At 42.6% G+C, this 16,185-nt stretch overlaps 1 protein-coding gene across 3 annotated transcripts; it reads right to left on the reverse strand.

The window, feature by feature from the left end:
- Window positions 1-633: 633 nt before the first annotated feature.
- Window positions 634-14,908, reverse strand: atp6v0a1a (ATPase H+ transporting V0 subunit a1a). Of its 3 annotated transcripts, none has more exons than XM_071471675.1 (22): window positions 14,665-14,908; window positions 13,333-13,483; window positions 12,522-12,600; window positions 12,191-12,288; window positions 11,973-12,101; window positions 11,172-11,254; window positions 10,339-10,465; window positions 10,158-10,240; window positions 9,981-10,074; window positions 8,309-8,521; window positions 6,768-6,918; window positions 6,351-6,490; window positions 6,043-6,209; window positions 5,847-5,937; window positions 5,585-5,703; window positions 5,282-5,498; window positions 5,045-5,152; window positions 4,825-4,932; window positions 4,144-4,161; window positions 3,525-3,642; window positions 3,186-3,357; window positions 634-1,831 (listed from the first exon to the last, which is right to left on the reverse strand). In XM_071471675.1, the coding sequence occupies exons 2-22, from the start codon at window positions 13,447-13,449 to the stop codon at window positions 1,738-1,740; spliced, it is 2,526 nt and encodes an 841-aa protein (XP_071327776.1). In that variant the 5' UTR covers window positions 13,450-13,483; window positions 14,665-14,908; the 3' UTR covers window positions 634-1,737. The 3 variants fall into 3 exon arrangements, with proteins under 3 accessions (XP_071327776.1, XP_071327767.1, XP_071327785.1); XM_071471666.1 differs by having other exon boundaries at window positions 4,144-4,188; XM_071471684.1 differs by lacking the exon at window positions 4,144-4,161.
- Window positions 14,909-16,185: the final 1,277 nt, after the last annotated feature.

Raw genomic sequence — 16,185 nt, forward strand, 5'->3', positions numbered from 1 at the left:
TAACATCCCTGATCCTGAACGCACCACACAACAGATACAGCAGCTGACTCACCATCATTAACACCTGCAGTATTTTGTTGAATTTTGTTAGATTTAAATGTGCTAATTATGTTATTAATTTGATGTATTTCTAATCTAAATTTACTTATTGTAATGACTTTAAGCTGAAAATAAATATCACTGAATGACATGTATCCAGCTCTGCCACTGGAGAAAAACATTGAGGTTCTTGTTACATCTGTTCCACATTTTTTTGACTCCTGAAGTTACCAGAGTTTACACACAGAACACTAAACATATGATCAGTTTAGAAAATACGACACATCAAATAACAAATCTGCTTCTCAAATAACTTCAGTCTTTAATTGAGCACTTCAATTGTTTCGAACTAATAGTTTTTGACTTGTTTCAAGTTTTTTCTAAAATCAAGTTTCATTTTTCATAATTCTTATGCTATGTAGTGACCGTTTCTGCTTTCGATACTTAAAGTACATTTTGCTGATAGTGATTCTAACTTTTGAAAGCAGAACTTTTACTTAGAATAGTGTGGTACCACTTCTTTAACTGAAGTAAAGACTTTTGCTTCTTCCACCACTGCTGGAGAAAAAAAAACATAAAACCAAAACCACAACATAAACCACCTCTTTCCACTTTATTGACAAAGAGATGCACATTTAATGCAGGTGCTCAACCATTTCTGAGGAATTAGTTCTATTTGAACATGTCTGCTATATGCCGCTCTTACTCCCTTCTAAGTGTGAGAAAACATTTGAAACTTTTAACATACAAGTGAAATCAGCATAAGAAACAAACAGACAACCAAAAAAAAAAAAAAAAAAAAAAAAAAAAAAAAGATCAGCAATACTGACAATGTCAAATCATTTCAGCGCGTTCACTTGTTAAGAGAAAATCCACCGACAGATTCCCCTCCATTCTCTCCATGTAGATCGACGGAAAACAGATCAGTCAACACAAAGGGCATCTATAGCAACATCAGAGCACAACGCGACATCAGTCACTTTATCTTCATTATCAGAGAACTGACTGACGTCCTGATGGAGGTTCAATTGTATTCCCTTTAGACCTTTATAGCTCTATATGCGAGGTCAGTGTGCAGTATCATAGGAGGTGTCTGCGTGTGCAAAGTGGGTGTTTGTTTTTTGAAATAGAACAGATGAGCTCTGTGCGCAGGATGTTGATCGTTGCTGAAGAAAAATGCCAGTAACAGAGAGAAAGAGACAATCTGGATGCAGCAATGTGGAAAAGACTTCTGTCATTTTATGCTGAGTAAGGGCATATCAGTGTCATCAGTCAAGAAATTAGCACGTAGCTTTGTTTATAATGATCTGTATTGCAACATTCCCACATAGGAAAAAAAGCAGGTTTTATAAAGATTTTTTGCATAAATAATATTAAACTAAATAAAAACACGGGTAAAACTAAAGGAAATCTCTGAGACAAGACACATAACAGATCACAATTAATGCTATTTTCCTCTGGAATGAATGAATGAATGAATAATAAGTAATTTCTGAGTTGATGTTCCAGATTTAGACACTGATTCAGAAAATGATGAGAAGTTTGAGGAGTCTCACAGATAATCTCATGAAGTTGTGGTAACACACAAGATATTGGAAACTAAAAAAAAAAAAAAAAAAAAAAAAATCACTACTCAACAACCAGACAGATTCTCATGAGATGAGTGACATTAGTAGCAGAAGAAGAAGATGTCAGATTTCATTCTTCAAACCTCCCATCCAGGATGCTTTCGAAGGTGAAGGGGAGAAACTTGAAGCCCTGGCCTGAGTAAAACTTGTTTTGGAACTCCACCCTGCAAGAGAAAATACAGATCCAATCAAAAAAACAATGAGCAGGAAGCCTGTTACACGATAACACAGTTGGGCACAGGGTGATGATGGCTGTCAGGCTGGGGTAATGCTGAGCAGAGCAGTCCTGGCTGGTGACCTCTGCTCTTCATTCCACAGTCTGCGCCCACCTGCACCCGCTCATGTCTACATCTCTGCCCCTGCACTCCGGCCCTGGGGCCAGTTACCTAACCCTCTTCCCGTCTGGAAAATGATCAGGCTCTATTTTTAAAAATGCGAATGCTAAGTGACGGCTGGATGACCTTTTAACTGAGGACCCACAAATACCTGCCATTTCATGAGTCTGTCTGTACTACATAACTTCCTGTGCTTTTTCTTGCGAACATGCTCAGACGGTGCCAGTGTTAAGAATGAAATCAGAAAGGATACCAATAATATTCCTAAAATGTATAAACCACATTTGCTTTTAATCCCATGCACATACTTGTATTCTTTTGAAATTTTAAACCCCATCTTACTACTGTTTTAGCTAACTGATGCATGCACTGAAAGATGCATTTTATGGTTAAGGTCTCCATCATATCTTTGGATATGTGCTCAGATTGCTCGCGATTGTCCCTGAAGGCCGTTGAATGAGAGCTGAGTCACCCAGCATTCCTGTATGTAGGACAATTATAGAGAAGAGTGGCTGCAGCACAGGCACGCTCTGTAAATGTGCCAGTGGATTATGAAACCGGGATGACATTCAGCTAAGCCAGACAAAGACAATAACAAGGGGACAATAAAGACCGGTCTGTGCCACGCCAAGGAGTCTCAGACAGCTCTGCACACCACACACGCAGCGTAAATGGAAAACACAACATTGGCGAGGGCCAGTGATGTTCCAGGTCACAAGCCAGGAAAGTGAGTGAGTGATGGGGAATCACAATTTGTTGATGTCTAACTGGGACACAGCCTCGACACAGTGTGACTCTGATGGTAACTGGCAGTGCGGAGACCCACAGTCGATGTTGGAACACTGAGGTATTATAGCTACATGATCTACATTTTGGTTCTGGTTCTTCAGGTTGAAAGAATCGAAGCAGTTGCCTCTCATCTTGTCAGCATTGTTTTCTGTGCACCCAGGGGCGGTCCACTGAGAATCAGTGAAGTTAAAAAAGCTCCAACCTGCAGATGGAGCTATAGCTCTGTGGTTTGCGCCGTGTACAGTCATTTGACTGTAGGGTCCTCATTTTTAACAGGTTTTGTTATAACGCAATTTAAAAGGATTTAACAACAATATTAACCTGCATCTTTCAAACAATCAAAGGGAAAGAAGAAAAACGAATAAACACATACAAAAACAAATACTCAACTTACCAGTGCAGTCGCAGTGCGTGCAGGAAGGCTGACAGGCCCTCCATAATAAGGAGAATGGCAACTGTGAGAACAGCAAAGAAGTAAAAGACTATGGCCAGAAGGATGAAGCCTCCGAGGCTACTGCTCGAAAGGCCGATGTGCATCACCATGGACCACAGCACCTCCGACAGCTCTGTGCACGGGACAAAGAAAACACACAGATTTAACTGCTGAGAGGAACCTGACAGTGCACACATCTCATTTGAATGCAGATAGAGTTCATGTCTCTTGATAAATATCTGTGTGCTGCTCCTCTAATATACTGATGTCAAACTTTGAGGATGAAAGGACGTGACTTACGTGCATGAGCCAGGCTGAGGGCCCACAGCCTCAAATAGGAGGCAGTGTTTGAGATACAGCCCAGGCAGTACTCTATGGTATGGATTGCCTGATGCACTGCCACATCCGCAAAGTTAAACTGTGGGACAGACACACAACATCAAAATGTGCATGTCAGCATGGAACTCGAGAAAAAAAACACAACATGTGTACGACAGGTCCCGAGGGCTGCATAGAAGGTTCATTGTGTGTGCAGAATTATTCAGGTAATGGATCAGCAAGCCCCCGAAATTAGAAGAAGCACCATCGTCTTAGGACCCTGTGAACCCATACTATCAGCCGCTGTCTGCTGATGCCTCGTGCACATCACCGAGACTGTACAGAAGCACCGGCCTACTGGGCGCCCACCGCTTCAGGAAATCCCTGCAACCCATGTTTTCAACAAGAAACTCCTGGAACATGTTGACCACACACCATCTAACACAGACACGGCTAAGAGCAGCAGGCAATGGTCGACAGCATACGTAGACAACAAAGCGAGGGGTGGAAAGTGACAGAAATGTCTAGACATGCACTTTGACAGCAGGGAGGGGGGGGGGTAGGTTACAGGTAGGAGGTGCAGCATGAGCTCCTGTCCTACCTCTTCCTCCTCGCGGGCCTTGAGAGCAGGTGACAAAAGGCATTGCTTGGTTATTGACAGCACACACATAGACGGACAGATAGACAGACACACATCAGTAAACAGGAAAGTAATGAGAAACAAGGGGAATCCAACATTAGAAAATGACTGTCAGTGCAGATTATGAAACTGTATCAGGGGTTAACACATCTGTTTCATGGTAGTGTTAACGCTCTGCAGCATGTACAACAAAACACTGACTGGTCTGCACGTCCTAGTAAGTTTATACTTAAAAGAATGTACACAGTGGATGGATGGAAGAAACACAGAACTATAAAAGTGGGTAAACAACAGACTGACAATATGACATTGCTTCAACTGAATCTCTCAATAGCCTTTATAATGGCAAAGGGTTGAATAATAACTAAAATACTGAGACACATTGGAGCTTGTTAAACCTTTTTGCTAAACCGGACCTGAATCCATAATTGATGTTCTTCATTGCCACAGTGGAAGTGGAAACACAAGGTATCGGTTTCTCTTTCCAACTGTGTCCGACTGACTGAATTATTCAAAGGTGGGAGTAGATCCTGTAACCTGTGTAACCGCTGGTCTGCCGTTACGCCAGCTTTTCCGGGCATGTGGGAGCAAATGCCGTCAACAAGAGGACAGTGTTGCTTGGTGACGGTGTGTCTCTTTTACCTCAGGTTCTTCCTCCGAGTGCTGCGAGAGCTGGTCATGCTGGATGATTTCAGCCTCATCCTCAGTGGGCCCGTTGCCCACCCTGATCCCTCCAAAGTTCTGTGTACCCTGTCACACAAGATAGGAAAAAACAACAAAATTAAAAAATGATTAATTATCAAGTGCTGGGTTTATAACTGCATTCTAGAGTGATAGCAGCTGCAGGCCTTTTTAACCTTACCAAATTTTTCCGCCACAAGTACTGTCTCCGTAGAACCAGAGTTTTCACTATTAACATACAGGGAACACAAGCCAAGGCGATGACCACCAAGAGTGATTGTACACCCATCTACACATCCAAGAGAAAGAAAGAAAAAAAAAAAAAAAAAAAAAAAACACACACAAAAGAAGGAGAGTTATCTTTCTGTTGTTCATTTGAGGACAAAAGGACGGATGGATGTAACTAAGTGTGTCGGACCTGTCCTCTGTAGAGAGGTTTGTTACTGGGGTCGCTGTAGTTGAAGAGGAACATGTTGATAAAGGCGATGAGGAGACTGGGAGCATCCCTGGAGGTGCGTGCATCGTACGCAACCCACTTATAGAAGACTAGAATGACTAGGTAACCAAACAAACTGGCCATGAAGACAATCTCTGGGATAAATCCCAAGTAGATATTCAGTGGCTTCTGGAAATACCTGCAGAGAACCACAAGCAGCCAATTACACACAAATTCAAAGAGGAACGAAAAACAAAGAAGTATACATGTGGATGAAAACCTCACAGGTGGTTGAAGAGACTGAGAGTGACTCCAAACAGCATGTGGATGACTCCCAGGACGACAGACATCTTCATCTTGAAGGAGTTCAGAAATGTCAGCTTGTTGGTCGCAATGTTCCATATCTGAGAGACAAGATGACCACGTTAAATAAGCAGCAAGTTTACGCCACCCCTACCGTTAACTGTTGATTGATTGTTGTTGTTTACTTTTATTTGCAAAGATATGGTTTGTAATGAGCAGAATGAATGGAACACAAAATATTCACCGGATCGATGCCAATGGGATATGGCCCTTTAAACACTCCATCTATTGCTGGGTCCAACTGCAGAACTCTACTGCCATTAAGTGTTTCAAACCTGCACAGATGACAACAAACATCAGTCTTCTGACCTGAATTTCTACACAACTACAGCAGGCACTGGGTTAAAGCCCCAGCAGTCATTAGCAACAATGACACTTACGTCCAGTTGCCTCCTACTCGAGCGTCGAACATCGGCCTGACGCTCCAGCCAGAGCCAAACACGTTGAGGGACTTCGAGAAGCAGTCGTTGTAAATGATGCCCGTGTAGATTGAGAAGATTCCCATCAGCAGGATGATGTAGCGCCCCGCAAACACCATGCTGAACATCTGCCACAAAACAATTAACACATTTAAATGGCAGGAAAAAACACTGCAACATGCATCATCAATCCAAAGGGTTTCTAAAGGCTGGTTTATCAGCAGTAAGGTGATGTGGGACTGATGAGATGACAGTAATGGGATCAGTACCTCATTATCGTTCTTCTGGGCCATCAGCCTGCTCTCTCTCAGTACAAGGTACAGGGCAGCACAGGTCATGAGCACCCCGTGGCCCAGGTCACCAAACATGACCGCAAATAGGAAAGGGAAGGTGATGATGGTGTATGGTGCTGGGGGCCAGAGGGCAGGGAGGCAGGCATCACATGAGAGGAAGGAGGAGTGGCAGGTGAAACAACAAATGAGTGACACGTCATGAACACAACATGTCCCAACAAGGTGATAATGGGTGATGCAGCATCAGCTGTGGTTCAATACTACAGCCAGCTGGGTAAACAGGCTTTATGATAAACAAATCTGTCTAAAAAGTATAAAGGACAAGACTGATGATCTAAGTAAAGACAGACACAGATTTAGGGATGAACAGAGAAAGGTGTGGCACATGCTTACCGGGGTTAATCTCGCGGTAGCTGCCGATTCCGTAGGCATCCACAATGTTTTGAAAGCCTGAGGTGAACTTGTTTGTCTTGTTATAGGTGGGTGGGGTCTGCTTGGTCTGCATCCTATTGAGGATGGAAGGCACAGTGGAGCCACTCTTCTCCTACAGCGCAGAAAACAATGCCATGCAAGATATGATTATGTCAGACATTAGCTTTATTTTCGCAGACATGAACTCCCAGAACATTTCAGAAATGAACCAGAAATCTCTTTCTATTGTCTGGGCAAAAAGGCACCTTTAGAGAGTGCTGAAGTGACGCAAACACCCTGACACTGTGATGTTTTAGAGTCTTTCTAATCTTTCCAAGAATGGGATCCTGTTCTGAGAATGCTGGAAGCTAACTCTACAGGAAAGAGAGGTATCCTGCTGCTTTCTCAGTTTATATGACTGAGGTTTCTCACAGCCCATAATATCTCTAAACAGACACCATTTACTTCATCTAAATCTGATTTTAATAAACTGATGAAAGATTATGAAATGTGTCTATCTTAGCTGAGGTTACACAGCCTGCCCAGACAGCTTTGTAGAAGGGTGGAAGATAAGGAAGGTGTAACTGCCTGGTATGAAAAAGTTTGGTTTTGGTTTTGATCACTGCAGGAGAGCTTTAGCTCAATCTCAATGGCTATGTTCATACTTGGCATTAACATGTATCTTAGAAAATCTGATAACAGGTGGAGAGCTCTAAGTTCAGGTGTGAATGCACTCAAGATGTGTTGAGATCCCCGCGCTCAGACCACATTCAGTGGTAGCAAATGTTTCCTGGGCCATGTAGGCCAAGTAGGATTTGATTTGCCTGGAACACTCCAAGGATCCAGTGTGTGTTATTTTGATTTCTTCTTCTTTTAATTTCTGGCAGATTATGGACAGGAAGTGCATCGGTGCCTCCCACCAGTCAAAAACAACAATGCATTTGGTCTTCGCAAACAGAAACTCGCTCACTCCAGACGCATGTGGAGATGCATGCTAATGACAGGTGTTAACTGACGTGTGATTGGATCATCTGAGACTTCATGTCAGACATGAACAGCGCCGTTCAAACCTCCCCCGTCCACAAACTACAGCTTTCTGCAACTGGTCACAATGGAAATTTGTTTTTGGTTTATTCAAAAACATTTATAAATTTTTTTTCAAAGTGTTTGCTTCTTGTTTTGAGGCACTTGTGTCTGCTCTCACCTTGACTTGTAATCTCCTCCTGTTGGCTGAGATAAATATACCCTCATCTGTAGAGGACAATCTGATATTTGAGTTCACACACAAGCCGGAGTACACTGCTGGCTGAAAAACCTGTTTGCACTGACACAGTTTAGACCTGATGGTTTCAGACTGGTTCTGCTAGATTCAACATATGACCAGGTAAACATGAGTCTACTTTCTAAGAAAAAAAAAAAAAAAGTGGAGCTTTATGTGACTGTGTCTATAAAACATGAACTAAATCTGCTGAATCGTGGATAGCTTCTATTAAAGATTAAACGCCTGTGGCTCAGTTACTCACCGTCCCCCTGCGCAGGGCAAACTGGATGGAATCCAAGTCGGAGACGGGGCACCACACCTCAGCGATCAGACACTTCTGAGTGACATCAATGTTGCACAGGTTGAGGGTGTGGTAGATGGCCTTCATCTTCCTCACCTTGATGAACCACACTCTGACTGTCTTGGCTGCAGCCTGCAGGACCCTCTGCCTGTGATCCTCGGTCTGGTTCAGCACCTTTTGGGGGCAGACGAGAGTAGAGGTGGTCGTGGTCCGAACTACAGATTGGATCATAACTGTTATTTATGCTTTTTATCATCACATTTCTGTTTGATTCTGGTTTTGTTGTCGGTTTCATTGTGCCTCTATTTTGGCCAGGACACTCTTGAAAGGGATTTTGAATTATTATCATTTATTATAAATGATCAGTGGCATTTAGCATCTATAAATCTGTCTGTCTTTCCTTGTCTGTCATGACAAGAAAACTAAAAATAGCAGCAATGAATCACATATTCCCAGAAAGGGTTTACGTTACACTAACTCATACATGTTGTGGTTGATCGGGGTTATGTTTAAGAGCAACGGGCCGTCTGATGCATTCGCTTTTCCCATAAGAGATATAGGATGTTCCCAGGTATGCTGCTGTATGACTCACATTTTAAGCCAAGTCCCATGATCAGCAAATGGATGGATATTTAAACTCTGCCCCGCAGGCACAGTCTCGCCTGCTGTCGAGCGGCTTAATGGCCCACACATAGCTGAGTGCTGGCCAAATAGCTCGACATTCCTCATCATCCACGCCACTCTGCCGTTCAAGCCCTCACGCCCACGTAGCGACACGCATAATATTGGATCCACAAACACCAAGACACACATTCCCCGATAGATACAGGAGTCAAGTATCAGGTATCTGTTTCATACAGGCCGTTACTGTGGTTGCAACGGTCAGTGATCTTACAATATTTGAGTATGTCACAATTGAACAAATCTGACAACTGGCTGAGTGAGGAACAACAAATGTGAAGGAGCTCAACACTGAAGGCAATACTAAGTGTAGTTTCCATGGAAATGTCCTCAGACCCTGCCTGAGCACATTTCTCTCTGTAAGTATCCAATTACGAATAAACTCCACTCTGTATCCTGCGTGGGTTGGAGCTGGACATTTGACGTGCTGATCAACAGCTGCAAAAGTTTACCAACACATTATTTCCCTTACAAACAAGAGCAGGGTGGCAAGGAAATCAGTGTTTCAACAAGAGAGGACTGCAGCTCAAGGCAGCATCTGTTGGCGGAGGTGAGAGGTCCATGTGTCATGGAGGATGAGGTGATTTCTAAAGCCATACCGGAAAGAAAAGAAACTGGGAGGGAAGTGGGCTTATCACCTTACTGCAATTTTAAAGCCCACAAATCTTATTTTCTATTTCATTGGTGCAGCCTAAATTAAATCAAATTACTGCTCTTGATGAGCCCGTCACGCTTAGAAGCTGGGCTGAGAACAAGCTGCAAAGAGCAGCTGTGTTCCTCTCTTCACGCCTTATGAAATTTCCTCTATCACACTTTCCGATGAAGAAAATCTTGCTGACCAGACAGAAGCAAAAAAAAAAAAAAGGAAAAAAAGAGAGAAGTAACCAGTTCAAGTGAAGTTGGTGTTTATGAGTCAACAGTGCATGAGTGTTTTCTCTGCCGGTGTATTTACCATTTGCAGGTCATCGATGCGAGCATTCACTCCTGCCAGCATCTCTTTCCTCTCTTGGGGTGTTTCTGGACACGGGTACAAGGTTGCTCTGAAGCTGAGGACACGTAAAGAAGTACACATCAGGCCCTGCTGGCTAATAACGCCTGATGATTGTACGAATGTTGCTCATTCACTTACCCCTCACAGATCTTCTTGACTCTGTTCTTCAGCTGGTCTCCCTGGAAGAAGATGATGAAGACAGACTTGTGCACCTGGTCGCCCTGTGGAAACGTCATACAGTTAGGAGAACTCTGGAGCATGCATTACATCAGACCAAACTTACGGACTAGCAGACGTTTTGTTTATTAACAGTACTGACCGTGCTCGGGTCCTCCAGAGGATCTTCAATGTCTGCCTGCCTCAGAAACACGTTCCCTCTGCAAACTCTCCACAGCATCCTCTCAAATGTGGGGATACGTTCTCTGCCAATGACTCCAGCTACAAATCTATAACAAATGGACATATTCAGTCACTGTTGTTACCAGTTATCTACGCTGGTATGGATAAAACTTCTGAGAAAAAAACAAGGATCCGGGCTTTGCATCACTTTGTATCAGAATAGTTCTCAGTTGCTCACCGCATCGACAATAAGGCTGAACAACTAATCGAAATATTATCGAGATGGCAATATGGCCAAGAGCAATATCCAAATCACAGGATTTTTTTGCACATGGCTCAGCCCTACTCCAGACACACTCAACAGTTACTGCTCTTCAAATATTTTACATTGATAAATAGTTAGTATGTATATCCCAGGTCATTACTTCTGTCTGAACAACTGGGATGGGCCTTGACAACTTCAGTCTTCACTAAACAAATTATCAAATGAAAGACAACAAAAACATTTATTAGTCAGGTACATTACATTATTTCAAATAAAACAACTTGGACTATTTCCTGTAATTAGGAAGGAGAACTGAGTGAGGTGTCTGTACTTGAAGGATCTGCATTTGTGAATGTGAGTTCTGAATGGATTTGCCGTGACCTTTGTTGCCTGCTTAAGCTTGGCAGCCTGAGCTGGTGTGTGGGAGATGATTGGCTAGTTGCAACGCTACGGTTTCAGACACAGATGGCCCGAAGTGCACGGAACGGAAATCTCCAAGAAAAGCTTAATCCTTTTAAAATTAGGAAAGACCAGAAACAGCCACTCACCCCAGTCTGAGAGGAGCCCCTCTGCTGATGTCACTCGGGTCGAGCGGGGCGGACGAATCCTCCAGTAAAGTGGGGTCCTCCATCTGGAGGACAGTCAGTTAATAAAATCATCAGTTACGATAGCAACATAAGACACGTGTGCTTGTTACAAAACCTTTCTTTTCATTTACATGAGTGTTATGAGGTTTGGACAGAGGAGAGATAAAGACACCAGGGCCAGAGTTTGCTTCCAGCACAGTCAGTGAACTTCTTCAGTTAATGGCTGAACAGCTACATGTTTGGCTAAATGATTCACCTCAATCAAAGCTCATAACATTGTAAAAGATCACTTAATGCTTGTGAGGGCGGTGAAGTGGAATTGATGTTGGGCAAAGGTGGATAGGCAAGGATTTTGCTCCCCTGCAGATAAACAATGTGCACAGAACGAAACCTGAGCAAAGTACTACACAGCAGCGGGAATTACAGCGAATGAAATACTGTCAACGGACCCAGGTCATGTGAGCAACAACAACTGATCATGAGTGCAAACATCATTTGCCAAATCAAGCAGCAATAAGTGTTCCTTTGTTTGTGTGTGTTTGTGTGTGAGATCAGTGCATCTTATCGGCAGAATCTGTGTCACACCAATGCTGAGCTGACATGACTGAGTTCAGGCTGCAGCTGTTTCAAGCTAAAAACTCTACTACAACTACCTACAAAAGTAAAAGTCTCACTTCTCTTCCAGGCCACCACAATGTTATTTCAACAAAAGACCTCGCACTTCATTTAGCAGAGCGTGTGTGTGTGTGCAGTGAAGCTGACCTCATCAAAAAACTGCTGTGTGCGGCGCAGAATGTGCTTGAGCTCAGTCAACTCCAGGAAGTTCTTCTTTAGGGCCTCTTGGTTAGTGTTTATTTCCTTCAGCTCGTTCTCAAGCTTCTCAAAGGTGGCCTGTGGGGAGACATACGGAGCGCTCAGGCGAGGGAGGCGTTGGGTGATAGTTTATACACGTTTATATTTCAGAGGGAGAGAGCAGTCACCTCCAAGTCGATCATGTCCCTTGGGAAGGGGACTTCAGGGTTTTCTCCTGTGTCAAGTATTGGGATGTTCGCCTTCTTTATTTCCTTCTCCACAAACCCTGCAAGAGGGAAGTAACAAGGTAACAGGAAGGGTACAGATGTGCATCTAGTTGTTTTATGCTGGATAAAGAAGAGCCAAGCTTAGGCACATGCCTCTATTTGTAAGGCTCTGTGTCAAAGGGTGGATATTAAGTAAACAGGGGTTGTTATGTGTTAGGAAACATGAGTTGCAGGTCTGATGATTTCCACCCGGGGCTCATGTAAAGGCAGAGGCAGCTCTGAGCTCACTTACTCAGTTTGCGATCCATCTCTTCACATCGTCGTACTTCATTGACAAACTTTCGCTGGAACACGTTCACGTCAGGATTTAGCTGCAAGGAAAAACGACACAATTGAAGCTCAAGCGACACAACATGGACTGTGGTACATTTGCTGAGACATGACTATAAAGAAAAGATCAAAAATTAAGCAGCAGTAACGTTTGCACAGTCAGAACAGGTGCCAAACCAAGAACACGCACCACTTACATCAGCCACCTCAGCTGTTCTGATACCTGTAATTAAATGATGTGCTCAAATTCTGCATTGCTATCCACTGACAAACCTTCCTTTAATAATGTCATTTTTGAGAGTCTATCAATAACTCTTTCCAGAAGTGTAAAATAAAAAAATCCTTATTATCATTTGAAAATGTTATACCTTTTTAAACTAGTAGAGGATGTCAGAGTGTAACTTGATCAAATGAATAAGATACAACTGTTGATGCACAGACCTACTCTGTTACAGCCCATCCAATACTCTAGCACAAAGCCTTCCTCAGGGCCTGTCAGGAATGGGCTTTCTCATGCGTGGAATGAGGGGTCAGCTGTGAGCACATGATGAACATGATGCAGAAGGCATGCACTTTCTCAACAGTTTTACTGAGGTGGTTGTTTTTTATCACCATGATAGATGACAGTGATGGCTGAGCCTTAACACGGTGGGTATCACCATTGGAAAGCAAGTTCTAGTTGGTAGAAAGTGGTGAACCAAAGCAGAGCATGTAGTAAGTAACGAAGGAGTCACGATTGAGAGGGCAACAGGATGGGACATGGGCAGACTTACATCACGAAACTGCACCATCCCAATCTCCCCCAGTTCACTGACACAACAGTAGGCAGCTTCTGACTGGAGGAAGAGCTGAGCCAGCGTCATCTCTTCACTCCTGAAGAGTTCCCCCATGTTGGTGAAGGACGTGAGCGCTCAATCAGAACCTCTAGAAAACCGAAACAATGATATTGTCCATTAGTGACAGTCAGACATAAGCACAGAAGATTTTCAGCTGTAGTTCTACAGTCAACACTTCACATGCTAGTGTCAAACTCACTAATGAGGGAGGCTTGTGTCGGTTCTGTGTGAGATTAGCACAAGTGTGAGAAGCTGGCATGTGACAAAAAGAGAAAAGAAAAAAAAAAAAAATACATGAGCTTGCCCCATGCTGATCTCATGACCAGTGCAGGAATGTTGAAGAGAATTAGATCTATAACAAAGTAATAAAACTACAAGACTTCAAAATGGACCGGATTTGTAGTGAGGAAGTGAAGCACATTTTAACCGCCTGTGTACTAGAATGCTGTTTTTTATGTCTAAAGCTGAAAAGGTGAAGATTTTCTCAGAATGTCCTGCAGCTAAGGAGCACAACCTCCTACTGTAAAACGACCACACAGGGCTTATCTGTGGATTACAAGGTAGCATGTGACCTGTAGCTCTAGTAAGCCTCAATACATCAACGCTGAGTGCACATTTATTGACTGAACATGTCGGCCTAATTAAACCACTACATTTGACAAAATGACATTGTGTAAGCATGTTGTATTTAGTTCATCAATAAACCAACACCTCAGGCAGCTACTGTTACTATCTTAGATCCCTGACAACTGTAGCTCCACCTGTCAAAGCTGGAGATGTTAGGAGAGCTAGCAGCTACTAATAAACCAAACTGGAACTGTTACAGCTACATGGAAATACATCCCACAAAACTATTAAGATCGCATAATGTAAATAACGCAGCAGACACTGAAAGCTAATTAAGCTTCAACGTTATTTAACCGTAGCAGAACAATTATTAGTTGACGGATGCTAGGCAGATTAGCAAGCGTTAGCTAGTTAATATTAAGCACAAGATGACGATGTACAGCAGGATATTAACTGTAGTGATATTAATATGAACATTTCCCGATATCGCAGTGTTAGTTAGCTAACTGAAATGACAGGTATTTGCTCAGTTTGCAGTTTGATGAGTGTGGGGGGGCTAACAAGATAGCTAATGCTAACTTAGCGCACCTGTTGTTAACTGTTTAAACTTAACCATTTATAAAAACATCAACGCTAAATCGTTTCTACTCTCAGTTATCTTAACATAGTTGTAAGCAAGCAATATATTTTCAGTGTCCTTACTGTTTAGGTGGAGACCCTGTCTCTCCTCTTAGTTTTCCGTTTTGGCTTCCTGTTCGATGTTTGTTGTGGACTGTTCGACTGATCGTTGGTTTGAAGCCGTCAACTGAACTCAGAATCGACCTTTCAAAGAGGAAGTGTTGCGGCAAAATGTGGCGATGCCTCCCTCCCCAAGAGGCCAAACTCACATGAATGCTACCAGCTCTCGTTAGCTTCGGTGGGGGCGCTGTTAAGTCCCAACGCCAACCTGCATTTCTGCCTGATTGATAAGTTTTATTTTGAATGTCTTCACCGGAAGTGTTGCTGTGTGTTCGTTTTGTCTCCCTTGACGCCCCTGAGGTTTATTGTCATTAGTGATCGTGAATGTTCAGCGCCTCACAGTGGATACACTTCGTAAACACAACCCTGACTTTTATAAAAGAACGTGTATTTATTTATGTATTGATGTATTTAAATTTTGTTTTTTTTCCCAACAAGGATAATGCACATGGTGGGCGCTGCTAAGCATTCACATATATATGTGTTGTATATATATAATACATGACTGAACTTGAATCCATACTTAAAACGGAATGGAACAAGGGAGGAATGGAGCAGACGCCACTGTGTCTGCAAAATTATTTATATTGTATTGTTTCATATTGATTTAATCATGGATAAACTCAGTGTGCTTTAAAATACACGAAGCAACATAAAATTTGCAATGCATTGCAAGAAATACAAGAAAGAGCAACAGTCAACAAAAGAAAATTGTGCAGTAATTGTTAGTTTATGTTGTCCTGTTGTGGTCACTGTGCTAACTGTTGTAACTTTAATTTTGAATGTTAAAACCGGAAGTAGTACAATGCTATTATGTCTGCCTTGACACCAGTGGAATTGAGTTATAGTTGCTAGCCGTGACCACTGGAGGGCAGAAAACCCGAAGCTCCGGAGTTAATGTTATTTGGGTGAGGTTAGCTAATTGTCTTCCATGCTAATTATTGGGGTCACATACTTTACTTAACGCCGTGCTGCTTAAAGTTTGGTACTGGTGAACAGGCTCGCAAGGTGTCGTGACCCTTGACCCCAAGTCGGTGTTTGACCCTCGACATACTCGGTAGGCGAAGAATTTCCCCAAGGCTCCTCATTACACCATCACCGGCAAGAGGGTAAATGGAGGTAGGTTACTTTTTTTTTTTTTTTTTTAATTATTATTATTTTTTTTATTATTATTTTTACAAAAGTAGTAGGCTATTTATTGCAGAGCGGTTTGGACTGCAGTACAGCGTGGAGATTAAACTAGATGATATTATAAGTGATAAAATACTACACTTTCACTGCAACAAATTCACTAAGTCAGTCAGTATTTATGTATTCAGAACTCAGTCTATGATTCAGAATCATGAATGTTCACTGCCCTCTAGCGGCCGCAGCTAGTAACTACAACATTGCATTAATCCATTTAACTTCAGTGCAGACATAACAGCCTGAGCTTTTGCAAATATTTTCAAAATAAACGTAAGGTTAAGCAAACAAAAAAAAGAA

Source organism: Trachinotus anak, unplaced genomic scaffold, assembly GCF_046630095.1.
Source record: "Trachinotus anak isolate AG129_WGS33_773 ecotype Australia unplaced genomic scaffold, CSIRO_AGI_Tana_v1 ptg000003l, whole genome shotgun sequence".
Lineage (NCBI taxonomy): Eukaryota > Metazoa > Chordata > Actinopteri > Carangiformes > Carangidae > Trachinotus > Trachinotus anak.

Bases quoted from the DNA above. Each gene is read 5' to 3' on its own strand.
- atp6v0a1a (XM_071471666.1), bottom strand. From the start codon at position 13,449: ATGGGGGAACTCTTCAGGAGTGAAGAGATGACGCTGGCTCAGCTCTTC. The intron at 12,601-13,332 runs GTAAGTCTGCCC...TTTTCCTTGCAG, and splicing joins GGATGGTGCAGTTTCGTGAT to CTAAATCCTGACGTGAACGT. The intron at 6,210-6,350 runs GTACTGATCCCA...GTTTTGTGGCAG, and splicing joins CCCAGAAGAACGATAATGAG to ATGTTCAGCATGGTGTTTGC.